This window comes from Somniosus microcephalus, unplaced genomic scaffold (assembly GCF_052327205.1).
Source record: "Somniosus microcephalus isolate GS21.2 unplaced genomic scaffold, FLI_Smic_1.0 unresolved_chr9, whole genome shotgun sequence".
NCBI classification, from domain to species: Eukaryota; Metazoa; Chordata; class Chondrichthyes; order Squaliformes; family Somniosidae; genus Somniosus; species Somniosus microcephalus.
Window position 1 is genome coordinate 34,766,519 of NW_028225187.1, and position 18,310 is coordinate 34,784,828.

Genomic DNA, 18,310 nt, shown 5'->3' on the forward strand with positions numbered 1-18,310 from the left:
CAATGGTAGATATATTTGATGGAGAGATTTGTGAAGTGATGCATTTTAGCAGGGAAAAAAATGAGGAGCTGCAGAGTAGTCTCAATGGAAAACATTTACACAGGGTGCGGGAACAGAGAGAACTGTCGATTCACATATAAACATTTTTGATGGTCGCAGGACAAGTTGAGAAAGCTGCGAAAAATGTATCCGGGACACGTTGGTTTCAAAATAGAGGCAAAAACAAGGAAGTTATGGTAAAGCTTTATATATCACTCCTTACGCCTCAGCTAAAGTATTGTGTACTATTATGTTCACCACACTCTAGAAAGAATGTCACGGCCTTGGAGCAGGTACAGAAGAGATATACCAGAATTAGGAAATTCAGTCATGTGGAGAGACTAGAAAAGCTGGGATTGCTCTCCTTGGAGGAAAGATTAAGAAGAGATTTGTTCAAAATTATGAGGGTTTTTTATAGAGTACATAGGGAGCAATTGTTTCCACTAGCAGGAGCGTTGTTAAGCAAAAGCTGCAGATTTTAATTTATTTGTCAATAAAAACAGAGGAAGGGTGAGGAGATTTTTTTTTAACTCAGCGATTTATGATCTGGACTGCAATGCCTGAAAAAGTGGCATAAGCATCTTTAACAGTAACTTGCAGGGCTAAGGGGAAGGAGTAGGGGAGTTGGACTATCTGGAGAGCTCTTTCAGAGCGCTAGCGCAGGCACCATGGGCCGAATAGCCTCCTTCTGGGCTGCATGATTCAATGAATATTAGCTGTGCTGAATTTTCTTCGATGTGAATATTTTTTGTCAGAAACAACCTGATGGTATTTATATTCCGTAATAGTTTTAGAAGGGCGTACAATGGTTCTTATTTATACACAAACCGCATTAAACTATTTTTGGCATTTACCAGCGCTCAGTTTTTGTGAATTCTTCATGGTCTATCAATATTTCCTCCTCGCAAGACGAAGGGTGAAATCAGAATTCGGGAGATTTACCAAAAGGGGGGAGCGGATCGGCTGACCGTTATACACGCAACTCATTTTACTTTCTATTTGGGATTTATTGGAACTCCTGGCACAGGTGAACAACGGGCGACAGTGAATTAGCCGTTGAATGTGCAACTCTCCCGATTTTAAATTCCATCACCTTCAGTGGAAAGGGAAATCCGGTGTGGTTTTTAATGGGGTTCTATTTCAATACTGCACATTCTGCGCCATCAGCAAACTGTAAGGTTCACCTATTAAATTCAATGGGAACTAAATTCGGGCCGGGTGTATAACAGGTGACGCATCCGCACCTGCCCTCTTTTCACCCTTGCCATTGAATCCCCCGTCTCCCAGTTGAGGCCTTGCTCAAATTGTTTACTGTCCAAGGAGCGCCCTCGTGTACTTCGTGAAATGTGACTATTATTCTTGTTCCGGTTGTTAAAAGGCCAGTGGCCAATGCTCAGTGCCTCATTGCTTGAACCCACTGAGACACTGGGTGAAGCTGCACCCATTTGTGTTGTTCATTGTTTGATAACAATATCTTCCTGGACCTTACTCTTACCTTTTCTATATTGATGGTGGAGTCACATTTGGGAAGTAAGAGCGAATATTAGACGTGCTGGGACAAATTTTCAACATAATTGTTTAGGAGGTAATTTGGTGTCGCATATTGTCTGTACTTGATAGAACCCAGCAATTTACATTCAATTTCGAGCGGTTTTATAACTGGAAGCCGATGTGATTCCGCAGGTGTTCCAACCCCGCACATGTGGAACTTCACCACCTCGAATCTAGGTCAAGGGTTACATTCGATTAAACTACATTTTACCCACAGATCTCTTGGGTCTAATGCACCTTTCTTTCTTTCCATGTGTTATTTGTCTGTTTGTCAGGATGAACTGATTCATTTATACAGTGTGGCTCCAGAAATCTCACAATGTATTTACTGCCACGAGCCCTGTAGTCAATCATTACCTTTACCCACATGTCACTGTATAAATCGCTCTCACCCTTTACAGTCACCTGCACAAGTTGACTGATAGCTGATGTTAACACTGTTCCATTGACCATTGCTTTATAGCGATAGGAGTAGGCTCCTTCATCATCCTGAGTCACATTGGTGAAGGTGATGGTGACAGAATGATCCTCTGCTGACACAGTCCGGGAGGCAGAGAAATTGGCATCGCCAGCTCTCTGCAAGAAGAATATGATGCTGCGATAGACAGTCCATCTGGTGCAGGTAATAGAGACGTTTCCACCGATTTCAACATTTTCTGAATGTGTAGATATAACTGGTTTAAAAATCTCTGAAAAGAAAACGTATTGAGGGAAGTTGACTAAATTTCATATGCTGGAGGCATTGCCATCAATTCAGTGTAGAGTTGCACGAAGTACAATTGAGCAAGTTGCTGATGATATGATTGAGTCGTTAGAAGTCAATATTTTTTGGGTGAGAAATTGGACTCGGATGGTGGTGAAAACCGGACGGTGTCGGATCGGCCGCCCGCTCTATGTAGCGACTGATATTCAGTTCACTTGACAGCATATTACTCGGTGGCTGAATTGAATATTAGGCCCAGCATATCCCAGGCCACTAATGTGCTACCGTCAGTTTTACAACCACGCTCCCTACCCCCTGCCCCGCCATGACCAATTCCATCACAGTCATTCTTCGCACTTCGTCTTCACGTTTGTCATTAATGTGCTAAATGTTAGATCCATTTCAGTTTCAGCGTGTTTTGGAAAATGATGAGGGGAACCAATATCTAGGGAGCTAAGTAACAAATTGTCCCGATAGAAAGTGAAGTTGTTGACATTGATCTGGTCGGAATCGGAACAGGTAATGGGAGCTGAATCTCCATTCATATACTCACCCGGCTGGTGGTACAAAGAAACACTGGTGATCATCTTTTGTCCTGGAACAGGAGATTAAAAATAATAGATTTGAAAGAATTTATATTCGTATCACAACATAAATCACAGCTTTCTCATTATACATAAAGTCAATGGAGGGAAAAGCAGGCTTGCAAGTATTACAGGCGGCCAATGGACATCACCCAATTTACACCATCGCAGAAATGTAAAACTAGCTCTGTTATCATGGGCCACAATTACAGAGATATGCGCCAGAACTCTCAACTTCCCTAGGGGCGTAAAACGGCGATTTCCAATCATCCTTCCGTCATACCCACCGCCCGCCCCACATTATTTTATTTTCCATTGAAGAAATTGCAAAGCAAAAGCGAGCGGGATATATAACGGGCAGCATTCCCATATTGCCCATGTTATCCAGCTGAAGTTGAGGCAGCCACACACAGGCAGCCAACATCAATAGAGACGCCAACGGCATCATTCAGATGCTTTGCTATTTATTTCGTCCAGCAATTCTTATATCACATTACTGGTTTTTAGCCTGCTGCCTTAGCTTGGGTTAATTCATTATAAATTTATTTCCTGAAGATGTTGCTGTACTAAATCATATCGGGTGTAACACAAAACATGAGCAATGCAATCGGCCTCCCATTATACGCACCGGGGTGTGGAACAGGCAGACGAACCGATGCCGCCCACTGTAGCATTGCTGCCCAGGAGGAAGTTCTACCCCATAAAGACACAGCAGGAGAACAATTCTAGAGGTCGCTACAATTTAACGTGGTAACTCAGTAAAAGCATATTTTTGCGGTGAAATTTGTGTTTTGCGGAAGCAACAAAATGGTGGGAATTAATCGGTCGCCCCTTTTGCACACTGCCCAGTTTCCATTTCCACAGAGGGTTGAGCACACACAATAAGATTTTTACCAGTTATCAGAGCCAAGTTTTATAGGTAGATATTCAGTTCCATTGCGGTCAATCAATGTCAACATCAGGCGGGACCAAAAACGTGCAGCAGATTGGATAGCGCCCATTTGTGCACCAGCCCAAGAGCAATATCTACTTTTCTTCAACTGAAGGTGTTGCTGATCTCTGGAAGCCGTTATACAAAATTGGAATGGCATAAAATATCAGAAAGTATAACTCACTTTGGACAGTCACAGCATCACTGGGAATAGAGTTAATCCGGCGTCCGGGCACTTGTTTCTCATAAAGGCATTTGGAGCATCCGTCACTATTGTTATTTACATTTATTATTGAGTTAGTAAACGATTGTTGTTCCTTGTATATTTCATTGGATGTATTGTCAACCGGCCACCTGAGTAACCACTGAAGCTGACCGAAAGTGTAACCATTGGCAGCATCGCAGATAATGATGAGTTCTTCTCTGACCAGATATACCGGATAACTGGGCCTTGTTGGAGGAGGTGGGGGGTCTGAAACGACAGAATTCATTGCTGATGTTACACTCAGGCTCTGAATGATGAATGGGCAAATTAACATTGCATTAACACATATGATCTGGTGCGCGTTCAGTGTCACAATGTTGCTGCTGTGTTAGAACAAATGTAAATTTCATTACATAAAGGACAGAAAATAACAGGTTTCTGTCAAAGTTTGTTTTATAATAAACGGACCAACACAATTATAATAATATACACCAGTGAATATCACACACTTATTTTACAAACTATCGTTGTATTCCTTGGTATTTAGATGATTAAGATGTGACTTTATTGAACTTTTCAAGATATTATGGGTAACATAGGGTCCTAAATTTAAATAAAGGAAACTGCGAAGATCTGAGGCTGGAGTTGGGTAGGATTGATTGGGGAATGTCACTCAAAGGGTTGACGGTGGATAGGCAATGGCAAACATTCAAAGACCGCATGGAAGAACTACAGAATTTGTTCCTCACAGTTTGGCATGAAAATAAAACAAAAAAGGTGACTCAACCGTGGCTAAGAAGGGAAATTAGTGATAGCATAAGATCCAAGGAGAGGACATATAAATTGGCCAGAAAAAGCAGTAAACCTGAGGATTGGGAGCAGTTTACGATTCAACAAAGGAGGACAAAGGGATTAATTAAGAAAGGGAAAATAGAATATGAGAGTAAGCTTGCGGTTACATAAAAACTGAATGTAAATGCTTTTATAGATATGTGAAGTGAAAAAGATTGGCGAAGTCCAGCGTAGGTCCCTTGCAGTCAAAATCAGGGGAATTGATAATGGGGAACAAAGAAATGGCAGACCAATTAAATACATATTTTGTTTCGGTCTTCACAAAGGAGGACACAAATAACCTCCCAGAGATGTCGGGAAACATACAGTCTGATGAAAGGGAGGAACTGAAAGAAATCGGTATTTGTAGGGAAATGTTGTTCGGGAAATTGATGGGATTGAAGGCCAATAAATTCCCAGTGCCTGATAATCTACCTCCTTAGGGTACTTAAGGAAGTGGCCCTAGAAATAGTTGATGCTTTGCTGATCATCTTCCAGCATTCGATGGAATCTGGAACAGTACCCATGGATTGGAGGGTAGCTAATTTTATCCCACTATTCAAAAAAGGTGGTAGAGAGAAAACAGGGAATTACAGACCGGTAAGCTTGATATCGGTAGTGGGGAAAATGCTAGAGTCCATTATAAAAGATGTAATAGCAGAGCACTTGGAAAACAGCGACTGGATCGGACAAAGTCAACATGGATATACAAAAGGTAAATCGTGCTTGACTAATCTACTGGAATTTTTTGAGGATGCAACTGGTAAAATAGATAAGGGAGAACAAGTGGATGTGGTGTATTTGAAATTTCAGAAGGCTTTCGACAAGGTCCCGCATAAGAGATTAGCGTGTAAAGTTAAGGCACATGGGATTGGGGGCAAGGTATTGACTTGGATAGAGAACGGGTTGGCAGACAGAAAGCACAGAGTTGGAATAAACGGCTCTTTTTCCGAGTGGAAGGCAGTGACTAGTGGGGCAATGCAGGGATTATTCCTTGGGCACAAGAAATTCACAATATATTTTAATGATCTAGACAAGGGAACTAGATGTAATATCTCCAAATTTGCAGATGACACAAAGCTGGGTGGGCGTGTGTGCTGTGAGGAGGATGCCGAGACTCTCCAGGATGATTTGGACAGGTTGGGTGATTGGGCAAAAGCATGGCAGATGCAATATAACGTGGATAAAAGCGAGGTTATCCACTTTGGTGGCAAAAATAGGAAGGCAGATTATTATCTGAATGTCAATAGATTGGGAGAATGGGAAGTGCAACGAGACCTGGGCGTCCTTGTGCACCAGTCGCTGAAGGTAAGCATGCAGGTGCAGCAGGCAGTTAAGCAGGCAAATGGCATGTTGGTCTTCGTAGCGAGAGGGTTTGTGCACAGGAACAAGGATGTCTTGCTGCAGTTGTACAGGGCCTTAGTGAGACTACATCTTGAGTATTGTGTGCAGTTTTGATCGCCTTATCTGAGGAAGAATGTTCTTGCCATGGAGGGGGTGCAGCGAAGATTCACCAGCCTGATACCTGGGATGGCAGGAATGAAGTATGAGGAGAGTTTGGGTCGATTGGAGTTTAGAAGAATGAGAGAGGATCTCATTGAAACTTATAAAATTCTAACAGGACTAGACAGACTAGATGCAGTAAGGATGTTCCCGATGGCGGGGGTGTCAATAACCAGGGGTCACAGTCTAATGGGTAAGCCATTTAGGACAGAGATGAGGAGGAATTTCTTCACCCAGTGAGTGGTGAACCTGTGGAATTCTCTACCACAGAAGGCAGTGGAGGCCAATTCATTAAAAATATTCAAGAACGAGTTGGATATATTTCTTAAGGCTAAAGGGATCAAGGGATATGGAGAGAAGGCAGGGACAGGGTACTGAGTTTGAATGATCAGCCATGATCTCATTGAATGGCGGAGCAGGTTCGAGGGGCCGAATGGCCTACTCCTGCTCCTATCTTTTATGCATCTATGAAAACGCTTATTTCCTTCACTAAAATTGGCGGGCATTTTGAAATGTGTGAACAATCCCAGCTCAGTCAATCGGGGACTGAGTTTCTAGCATTTCATTGATTGGTCAGAGTTGGGTTTAAACTGCCTGGCTGTCGGTCTGCAGCCAATCAGTGCTCGGGGCTGTCCGTCACTGAGTATAACAAGGCGGACACACTGCAGATTCCGCATTGACAGTCCCTTTGTTCCAGATTTTGCTGAGATCAGTTCAGAAAATGGCCAGGACCAATGAGACAGCGCGCAAATCGACCGGACGGAAACCTCCTCACAAATAGCTGGTGATCAAAGCGGCCCGGAAGACCGCTCCAGCCACGGGCGGAGTGAAGAACTCCCATCGCTACAGACCTGGCACTGTGGCTCTGAGGGAGATCCGCCACTACCAGAAATCCACCGAGCTGCTGATCCGCAAACTGCCATTCCAGCGCTTGTTGGGGGAGATCGCTCAGGACTTCAAGACCGACCTGCGCTTCCAGAGCTCGGCCGTCATGGCCCTGCAGGAGGCCAGCGAGGCTTACCTGGTGGGAATCTTTGAGGACACCAATCTGTGTGCCATCCACGCTAAGCGAGTCACCATCATGATCAAAGGCATCCAGCTGGCCCGCCGCATCCACAGGGAGCGCGCCTGAACTCACCCTGCCCGGCTCCAGACTTTAGCACCAAATGCAACAACGGCTCTTTTATGAGCCACCAAATCAGCAAGGGAAAGTGCTGCAATCTGTGCAAAGCAAATTGGCCTGCACACACCGTGCAGGTCTTGTAGTGTTACCTTAACTGGGGATTTACAAATTGGGGGCAGTGAATATCTGATGGAGTGTTTACGATCTCGGTTGAAATGTGAGTGAGCTGCCCAGTCAACTCAATGAACTCGCACAGTGTGAGTCGGAAACTTTAATTGGCAGTTCTGATTGTGAATTGATACAACTCCACATATCGGGATAGATCCGCGCGAAAGAGAGAACGAGGTGTCTGAATATTGAATCTCACCTTTAAAATCAGCTCTTAATGCGGGACAGGTGGGAGCTTTAGTTACTATTTGAAATATTTTAAATTAACCAAAGCTGCAATTCTGGTTCGATCCTGTCTGCTAATTAAAAGGGGAAATGTTTGTATGGTTCTGGATGTACATATTTCTCCCTTTGGAATTATTGTCCCAATAAGGAACAGTAAGCCCAGCAAACGCTCACTCACTTTATACTCGGTTCTTAACATCCGTTCATATTCGGCTCTCCCAACAACGTGTTCATTGAGTGTCGGTCTCACGTTCGTGTCCGTGTGTTTTGTTTTACTCTGAAGCCAGTCCTTCTTTATATCGATTCACTGATCAGAATATTCTCTCACAGCATGCCCGCTGCACTGTTTGTAGATCTAGATTTCTACATGTTCCACAGTCAGTGTCCTGTTTATAACCGAAAATGGCTAAATAGTAAGCAACCCTTTCCCAGATGCAGTGGGTGGCTCTGAAAAGAGCCTTTGGGTTATTAGATTGAATCCTGTCCACTTTACTTGCTCTTGGAGCTGGCAGTGCTGGTTTTCTTGGGTAGCAGCACCGCCTGGATATTAGGCAGCACCCCGCCCTGAGCGATGGTCACCTTTCCCAGCAGCTTGTTGAGCTCCTCGTCGTTGCGGATGGCCAGCTGCAGGTGTCTGGGGATGATGCGGGTCTTCTTGTTGTCGCGGACCGCGTTGCCGGCCAGCTCCAGGATTTCAGTGGTCAGATACTCGAGCATAGCAGCCATGTAGACTGGGGCTCTGGCACCCACACGCTCAGCGTAGTTGCCCTTTCGCAGGAGCATGTGATAACGGCCCACAGGGAACTGCAATCCGGCCCGGGATGAGCGAGACTTGGCCCTGGCCCGAGCATTACCGCTGGTTTTTCCTCTTCCATACATTTCCACAATACACTCGTTCAGAGAAAGAATGAAAATCTCCTCCCACATCTGCCCTTCTTATAGCTTCTGGAGGAATGCAGATAGCGTACTTGTGATTGGTCGCTCTATGGTCAACTTCATTGGTGTTTTCTGGTGACCAATCACAGTCTGTTTTTTCCTGCCATTGAAAAGTGTGTGGAAATAACTGCCTCAACAGTCATACCGCCAACCCTTTTTTAATTTCAAAAAGACCGCCAATATTTTCCTAAACCAACGAATTAAGTTAAAAGATTGACTATCAGCCAAAGATTTCTGGACATTTTTTTATTCCTTTTGTCTTATTCCAACTCTCCCTTGCAAATTCTAGGCTGTTACAATTAGGATTAATTTCGGGTTCAAGTTCAAACTGTATCGGGCGGGCATCAGTTTGCATTGATTCTGTAACGGGACACATTCCATCTCAATCTTTGTGAGGTTTCACAGATTATCGATCGATCATTTGCACAGGCGCTGCTGCGGGAGTGAAACCAGAACTGGGAGTCCTGCTGTGAGAAGAGAAGAGGGCCAGAGGGTTCAAACTGCCCCCTTTCTGGTCTCTGTATGAACCCCCATTCTGCGTTGTAACACTGCAGGTATCCCCGGGTTAACAAACGGATTGACTCCCAACTGGCTTTACAAAAACATTGAAAAGGCCTTGAAAGAGAACGAGGTGACTAAAATCCGAATCTCATCCCTAGAACAAGCTTTTAATTCATCCTGTCTGACAGCAAAAGGAAAGAGCGAGCAGGGATCGTGTTTATAATTTACTGGGCAGGAAATTCAACAGTGACTCTCAGGTCGAAACGGATAATGGAACTGCTTATCTGAGAATTCCCAACTAAAGCTGCAGCTGGAAATTCAAAAATTGTTCTCAAAAACATTTGATCAGCAAATAATTATAGTAAACTGAGGAAAAACACAGCCAATTGCGTCGAAAGGAACACGCGTTTGTGTAGCTCTTTCGGAGAGGTTGTGGGAGGCTCTTAAAAGAGCCGTTGTGTTTTGGGTTTGTTCTTTCAGGACAGCATGGAGTTTTACTTGGAGCTGGTGTATTTGGTCACCGCCTTTGTCCCTTCCAACATGGCGTGCTTGGCCAGCTCCCCGGGCAGCAACAGGCACACGGCGGTCTGGATCTCCCAGGAGCTCATGGTGTGCCACTTGTTGTAAAGGGCCAGGCGGGAAGCCTCACCTGCAAAATGCTCGAAAATATCGTTCACAAACGAGTTCATGACGCTCATGGCCTTGGAGGAGATGCCGGTGTCGGGGTGAAACTGCTTCATCACTTTGTAGATATAGATGGGATAACTCTTCTTCCTCGACTTTCTGCGTTTCTTGCCGCTTTACGCTGCCGCTTTCTTCACCATTATCTTGGCACCCTTCTTGGCAGCGGATTTCTTATCATCAACCATCGTCTCGTTCAGGATCAGGAAACAATTGAAGAGAACAATGCTCCGAGCTCGTATTATATAGGCAGCCCCACAATCCATCCGCAGAGCTATGCTAATGAGGGATGGGTGAAGGCAAGGATTGCGATTGGTTTATTGGCAACGTTGTCAATTTACTTTGTTCTCTATCTCTCCGATTGTCTTCTTTACGCATCCAATCAGATTCTGCGTTCACCACAATCTCATAACTGGAATGCCATCACGTATTAAAACCCCTTCCATATTTATACTGTCCTCTAATCCCGTTTCTATTCTGCTCCCTCAAACCTGTTCAACGACGACCGGCGTTAAGTTGAAGATTATTTGTGGTTTTTTCCTCTGCATATATATTTGTGTGTGTAAAGAATCTTAACAGCCAACGCGCAGTAGTGATTGTTGATCTAGATTTCTAAATGTTCGACAGACACGGATATATACGAGTCATCTCAGATCAGGACATTTCCAGGGCATCCACTGTAAAGTTTTAATATAAGACTAACTCTAGGACAATTGCGATCAATTGATCAACAGTAACCAGCCCTTTCAGATACAGTGGGTGGGTCTGAAAAAGCCTTTGGGTTATTCGATTAAATATTGTCCGCTTTACTTGCTCTTGGAGCTGGCAGTGCTGGTTTTCTTGGGCAGTAGAACAGCCTGGATATTAGACAGCACCCCGCCCTGAGCGATGGTCATCTTTCCCAGCGGTTTGTTGAGCTCTTCATCGTTGTGGATGGCCAGCTGCAGGTGTCTGGGGAGGATGCAGGTCTTCTTGTCGCAGGCCGTGATGCCGGCCAGCTCCAGGATTTCAGTGGTCAGATACTCGAGCACAGCAGCCATGTAGACCGTGGCTCTGGCACCCACACGCTCAGCATAGTTGCCCTTTCGCAGGAGCCTGTGAACACGGCCCACAGGGAACTGCAGTCCGGCCCGGGATGAGCGGGACTTGGCCTTGGCCCGAGATTTACTGCCGGATTTTCCTCTTCCAGACATTTCCACAATTCACCCGTTCAGAGAAAGAATGAAAGTCTCCTCCCACATCTGCCCTTCTTATACCTTCTGGAGGAGTGCAGACAGCGTACTTGTGATTGGTCGCTCTGTGGTGAATTTCATTGGTGCTTTGCAGTGACCAATCACAGTTTGTTATTCCCTCCAATGAAAACTGTCCTCAACATTCAGACCGCAAACCAGTTTTTTAATTTCAAAAAGCCCGCCAATATTTTCTAAAACAAGCGAACTAAGTTAATAAATTCTCCATTAGCCAAAGATATTCCGGAAATTTTTGTTCTTCCTTCTGTCTTATTCCATCTCTCCCTTGCAAATTCCAGGCTGTTACAATCAGGATTAATTCCGCGTTCAATTTGAAACTGCAGCAGGCGGGAATCAATTTCCATTGAATTTGAAACAGGAGACATTCCAGCTCAATCTTTGTAAAAGTGAGGTCTCACAGATTATCCATCGATCATTTGCACAGGCACTGCTGCGGGAGTGAAGGTAGATCTGGGAGTCCTTCTGTGAAAAGGTGAGAGGGACAGAGTGATCAAACTGCCCTGTTCTGTTCTCTAAAATAATTCCCATTCTGGGTTGTTACACTGCACAAAGCCTCAATTAATTATCCGATGACTCCCAAATGGCATTAAAAAAATTGGAAAGATCTCTTCAGCGAATAAAGTGACTGAAATCAGTGTCTTGTCCCTTCCTTAAACAAGCTCTTAATTCATTGGCAGGCGGTGTAAATGAACGGGTCTGTGAGCAAAGGGAAAGAGCGACCACGACCGTGTTTTTAGTTCTCACCAGCCAAGCACAGAGGAAACGGCATCCGCTGGGGGAGCGGTGCTCGCAGGGGCCCTTCCCATCGGTTTAAAAAGTGTGGGGGAGGCCGAGGCGAGGGTTGTATTTGAGTGCATGGTCAGACTTCTTTTTATCACACTTATATCAGCCAAAATGTGATTGTTTCACAAATCGCTTTTATCATTCATTAAATGGGCCACATGGAGACGATATTAATTATCATCCAAATTACTGATAAACCGAGTGCGTGACCCAGACTGGAGTGGGTGTTCCTGAACAGGTTTACACATTCCGCCAGTTGATATTTTATTTTCACCCACAGGGTCATGGGGGGTCTGGTACTATTTTGCCTGAAAGGGTGGGAGAGGCAGAAACCCTCATCGCATTTTAAAAAGTTCATGGTCATATCCAAGCAGTGCCGTAAACTGCAAGGCTATGGACCAAGAGCTGTAAAGTGGGATTTGGCTTTATCGACTTTTATGGCTGACACAGACATGATGGGCCAAATGGCCTCCTTCTGTGCCATATATTTCTTTGATACAATAAATCGCAGACAGACAGCTATAGAGTAAATCACACTCATGTACTGTAGGGGTTGCAAAATTCCCCTATTTCCCTGAAGATTGAAAAATATTAGTCCACATCGCGGACGAAGAATTGCTTGACCTGAATTGTCTCAACATCAGGACTTTAAGATAAAAATGGTACACTTTGAGTTTCGAACTGTGCAAATTGCAGAGGGATTTGAAAAGAATGTGGACAACACAGGAGTCGAGGAATTCTGTGGAAAACATTCACATATCTTGAGACAGTACTTTAATAATAAAATCGTTCCCTGGAGTTTGGGCAATCACAAAAGGTTTTAAAATGGCCAGAGAAAGGATGGCCAAAGGACAAAAAAACAGCTGGAGTTGTCTGTGTGAAAAGGTGGGAGGATGCAGTGGCTGTGAGTCAGTCCTGCCAATCAAAGGGAGGTTCCCTCAGAAGCACTTGAAGTTGCTTATTGACATAAGGGATTACAACTACTTGAGACCAACTGTAGGACAATCAATTGTAACTGCTTCTGTTTACACAGCCATTCAAACTACTCAGACACACAATGGAGACACTGAAACCATGGACCAGATCTTGAATGGGAACAGTTTAAGCATTGAATGGGTTTAAACCACCCAGCATTCTGGACAATAGGGCTGTTGCATTCCCTTTTGTTTCAGCCCAGGTAAACTCCGGATGTGGGCGGGAACATTTCGGCCCCGCAGTGCAGACACACTAACCCAGTCCAACCTCTTTGAGTTAGCCAATCACACCTTTTCTCTATATGTGTGTTGGAACTTATTGGGTGCGAATCTTCCAGCCAGGCAAACAGCAGGGGGTAGCAGGGGGCTCACCGAATATATATGATAGCTGCTGAGAAGCTATCGCTCTCTTTTTACTTCCTGGGACCACAGGTGAGCCTCTCTCTCTCTCACTTCGCTGGACCACATGTGAGCAGAGTTTCTGACTCCTCAGAAAAGCAACCTAGTAAGGAGGTAAGGGGTTAAGGGATGGTAATTAAGTGCATATTGCTAAGATTGTTTAATTAACATTGTAGTCACTTACCTCTCGTTTTTATGGTCTGCATTCCCCATTTAAGCAATTTTACTGTAATTACTGTGTTTGTGTGGTATAGTTTACAATTTGATTGTAGTTTCTTTTAGTTAATAAAACTTGATTTTTCTCTCATACAAACCACATGTCCGTTTTTAATATCATTAATTATAAGCCCTGCAGTCAGAACTGGAAGGTGGGGTAGCGATTCCAAACCGCTGTTTTAAAATTGGTTTATTGGAAATTGGTCAGAATGCAGGCAAAGGCTGCAGACCAGGTAAATTACCTTGAACCAGTTAAAGATGCCCCCTTTACAAAATGGCGACCGCCGCAGGACTGCAGGCCGTTTTTGATTTGATGAGTGGTTTGGATCTGGAGAAAGTACCAGCTCTTGTTTCTCTCGTTGTCAGTATGTGGGTAGCCCTGCAAATTTTAGTGGCAGTGTGTAGGCTGACCTATCGGGGTACAGGTGGCTGGTTTAGGAAGGATGAGATGAGGGAGCAGAAGGAGGGTAAGGAGGCCAAGAATCGGGAGTCCCAGTTTGAAAAATGCCAGGCATTTATAGAGTGCGTGGTTCAGGAAGTCACTGAGGCCAGGGAAAGTGAGATGAGACTGTGGGAAGAGAATGCCCGCCTCATCTCAGAAGTAAAGGAGCAGGAGGAATGGTTTAGGGAAGTAAAGGCAGCCTATAAGCTGGCCTGCGCCCAAAGGTTTAGTGAAGCAGATCATGGCCCCTGTAGGGCAGAGATAGAAAGCCTTAACATGGCTTTAAAGGTAGCAAGGGGAATGATTTGCGTGATCAGCCCGAAGGCAGGTCAGCTGGCTTTTACTGGCAGCCCAAATCAAATCGCCCCAGAGGCAACACACAGGGTAAGGCTGGCTAGGGAATTAGAGACCCCAAGAATGCAGCCCAAAGCTCCGAGTCTTGAGGAGCTCTGGCAGCAAGGAGGGGTGGTCAATGGGGTGGTAGGAGAACGCCAACAGGTCCCGCTAGGCAGGCAGGGATCAGGGCCAGTGTACCCACTCTGACAATGGAGGTACGGTCCGCCCATGAGGAGTGAGCCTGAGAATAGGAATCCTCAGCCGACAGCAGGTTCAAGTTCACAGGAAAGTACTGTGGCTTGTGTGGGGTGAGGAGCCATTCCTAGGCAGAGTAAGCTGTTTAAGCCAGGGAACAGGGAAGGAGAGTTCTGGGACAACTGTAGAGCAGCTCCAGTAGCAGAAATCCGGGACAAGGGAGGCACAAAGGGGATAGTTTTGGCCCCAGGCCAAAGTCAGGTCCAGGTCCAAAATTCCCCATTTAATGCTACCCGGGTAAGAGAACATGAGTTCGCTTACCAAACAAGTTCAGGTTCACAGCCTGTAAAGACAGGCTCTGTGGCTTGTTCTCAGGGAAAAGTTGTCCAACCCGCAAATTGGGACACTTCCCTACCCCAGTAGGACCCTAGTTTTGCACAAAGTTCAAACTTGGAAAGGTTATGTGGCTTAGAAATGGAGAAACAGCAGCCTGGGATCAGAAATCAGCAGGCTGCTGCCCATCCATTCACAGATCGCTTGGAGACTGCCCGCGCATGTGCAGTCGCTGGTCTGGAGATGGGAATCCCAGACTTCTGAACAGAAGGTTCATGCAGGTGCAGTGGTGCGCCTGAGGGGTGAGTTTTGCCAGGATCAGGTTCACGCAAGCGCGGTTCCACAGCCCGTACCCCCAGCGGATCCTCCTCAGTTTTCCCGCGCAGGCGTGGTCGCGCGCCTGAGGGGAGGGCTTTGCCAAAAGGAGGGCCGCACAGGCACAGCCGCACGGCTGAGGGAAGAGGTTTCTCAACTCCGGGATCGCGCAGTCATAGTTGTGAACCCGGAATCCCCAGCGACTCCTTTCCTCTGCGAGGCCGAGCGCGCAGGCGCAGTCGGCCACTTAAAGATCCCGGCTGCTAAGTTTTTACGCGCAGGCGCGGAAGCCTGCTTGGAAGACCCAACGGTTCTTCCAACCGTTTTTAAAGAGACCGAACGTGCAGGCCCGGTTCTGTGTGCTAGTGTAGCTGTTCCCCAACTCTTCAAAGAAATTGTTCGCGCAGGCGCAGTTGCCTGCGGGACCCCAGCGGCCCCTCTTCTGTTTTTCCACGCAGGCACAATCGCCTGTTTGAAGCCAAAGGCTTCAAAACCTCTGCCGTGGGACAAAGAGGAGGAGGCTTGCGCAGGCACGGTCGTCAGCTTGAATACAAAGGTTCCTCAGCCTCTGCCAGGGAACTCAGGAAAGGAGGTTTGTGAAAGCACAGTTGCCGGTGGGACCAGCGTGTCTCTTTTCCAGGAGGTTTGCTCGGGCGCACTCGCCTCCTTGAATACAGAGTCTTCACAGCCTCTGCCGAGGGACTCACGGGAGGAGCTTCGTGCAGGCGCAGTCGCCTGTTTAAAGGGACCAGCTTCCAAGGCAACCTCTAGAATGGATCCCCTGATGATGTGGGATCCTCGGGGGGGGGGCAGGGATAGCAATTCCTCTTGCAGGGGAGCTGGTAACAGGTTTTGGACATGGGGGAGAAGGTACCCAGCCAGCTACGGCTGCGACCCTGGCTCAGGGTCCGCCAGCCAAAGTTTCCCCCACAGAGACGCCCCTCAGAAGGTCTCAGTGGGCCTGCAAGCCCAAGCAAAGTTGGTCTCCAGGGTACATGCCACAAAGAGCAATCTCCCAAACCGGGGAGAAGCCAAAGGGCAGAGTTCCCCAATCAACAGCCATAAGGTGCGAGGGACCAGAGACAGGAGGCAGACCAGCTTCGCTGCAGCCAGCAGCAATCTGCAAAAGTGCCAGAGATTATCCTGGCTGTCCGGAGATGGGCAGCATTTGTATTATAGCTTTGGTGTGAATATAGCGTGCTTTTAAGGTGTGTTTTAAGTTTTGTTGATATAACTAATTTTAAGTTTAAGTTTGAACAGTTTAAGTTTACATGTGTGCCAAATGTTTGTATTTTGGTCCGAGGTCAATGGACTCGGTGATGTCTCCACCTAAGTCAGCAGGTCAGTGAGACCTGGCTGCATGTCCTTTTAAGCTTTGCAAGAGATTGGACCATGAAGCTGCCATGTTCGCCCAGCCCGAGCTGGGAATCGAATGAAGATACGGATACGGAATGTTGGGGATCACCTATCCACTGGACGAATCCAGGAGACCCCGCAGTGATCTTCATGAAGAACCGGATAGGGTCCGGAGGGACATGCCTACTCCTCCTATGGGGAGGAGATGGCCCCAGCTGGGTGTGGCATGGCCCCCAACCCAGCACCATCCTGACTGAAGTTCACTTGCGTGAGACCTCGCAGTTAAGGAGTCATGATGGGGAAGTGCGGGCCCCTTGTCAGATAGGGATGCGTTCCTCGGGGGTGGGTGGTGATGGCCCAGGAAGGATCGTATAGAGGAGGGGGAGACCCAAGAGTCGCGTGGGTGCGGTCGGGGAGGGAGGAACTCACCCTGGGGCCCCCGGGCAAAGAGAGTAATTGTGGCTGGGAAGGATGAGTGGGTGGCCGGATCTGGGATCCAAGTCTCAGTATGGGGCCAGGGAGAGCCGCCACACAGGCACCGATCATTTTCTGCAGCCAGTCGAAGGAAGACGGGAGGGGGAGGGACTGGGAGTCATGATCCCATACTCCCCAGTCTCGGTCTGTGCCATGGGAATTTTAAACATGAGGGGTACCGCAACTCCACAATAGGACAAGGGAGCGGCTTGGGGCTGGTGGAGCAGGCTGGTCTGTAAATCCATTCTGCCTGTTTTAAAGTTTAAGACAATCAAAGGGTGGTGGGAGGTACATTTACAGCCCAGGTGGGAGGAGCAATACCCACTCGAATTTTGCGACCCATCATTGGCACATGATGGTCAGGGTTTATTTACGCATGTTGTTTCAAATGTTTAATGGTTTTTTTGTTTTTGTTTTATAGTTCCAAGTCGAGCAGAGGCGTTGGACCCTCTCCGTGCTTGGGATCATTTTGATTACATTGCGTAACTAAGATTGCAACATTTTGTAATAAGTTATAATGTAACAAGCGTTTGTAATTCTGGATTACATTGTATAATTTTACAAGCGTGTAGGGGTATGAGACCCCTTATTGTAAACTAATGTATCTGTAGGATGCCTACCGTAATATGGTTTTCTCGAATTTTAGGGAATAGACGGTTCGGAGGATGAGTGGCAGATAGCTGTTAGGTAAATACAGGGGATGATTTTTTGTGAGTGGGTCTGAAAATTTGGCTCACTCCTTCGAGTTGATACTACAAGCAAGTTGGGAGTATCAAAAGGTGGGAATGTAGGGGTTGCAAAATTTCCCCTATTTCCCTGAAGATTGAAAAATATTGGTCCACATCGCGGACGAAGAATTGTGTGACCTGAATTGTCTCAACATCAGGATTTTAAGATTAAAATGTTACCCTTTGAGTTTCAAACTGTGCAAATTGCAGAGGGGTCTGAAAAGAACGTGGACAACACAGGAGTCGAGGAATTCTGTGGAAAATAGTCACACACCTTGAGACAGTACTTCATTAATAAAATCGTTCTCTGGAGCTTGGGCAATCACAAAAGATTTTAAAATGCCCAGAGAAATCATGGCCAAAGGACAAAAATAACAGCTCGAGTTGTCTGTGTGAAAAGGTGGGAGGATGCAGTGGCTGTGATTCAGTACTGCCAATCAAAGGGATGTTCCCTCAGAAGCACTTGAAGTAGCTTCTTGACATAAGGGATTACAACTACTTGAGACCAACCGCAGGACAATCGATTGT

General features: G+C 46.1%; 1 protein-coding gene and 2 pseudogenes across 1 annotated transcript; 1 reads left to right on the forward strand and 2 right to left on the reverse strand.

The window, feature by feature from the left end:
* Nucleotides 1-7,068: 7,068 nt before the first annotated feature.
* On the forward strand, nt 7,069-7,613 carry LOC147085056 (histone H3-like; annotated as a pseudogene).
* Nucleotides 7,614-8,352: 739 nt separating this feature from the next.
* On the reverse strand, nt 8,353-8,742 carry LOC147085057 (histone H2A type 2-C-like). The gene has a single exon (XM_085979293.1). It carries the CDS (start codon nt 8,740-8,742, stop codon nt 8,353-8,355), a length of 390 nt encoding a protein of 129 aa, XP_085835419.1.
* A 1,052-nt stretch (nt 8,743-9,794) lies between these two features.
* Nucleotides 9,795-10,169, reverse strand: LOC147085058 (histone H2B-like; annotated as a pseudogene).
* Nucleotides 10,170-18,310: the final 8,141 nt, after the last annotated feature.

What these genes read in the sequence shown, in the direction of transcription:
- LOC147085057 (XM_085979293.1), bottom strand. Translation starts at nt 8,742, where the DNA reads ATGTATGGAAGAGGAAAAACCAGCGGTAATGCTCGGGCCAGGGCCAAG.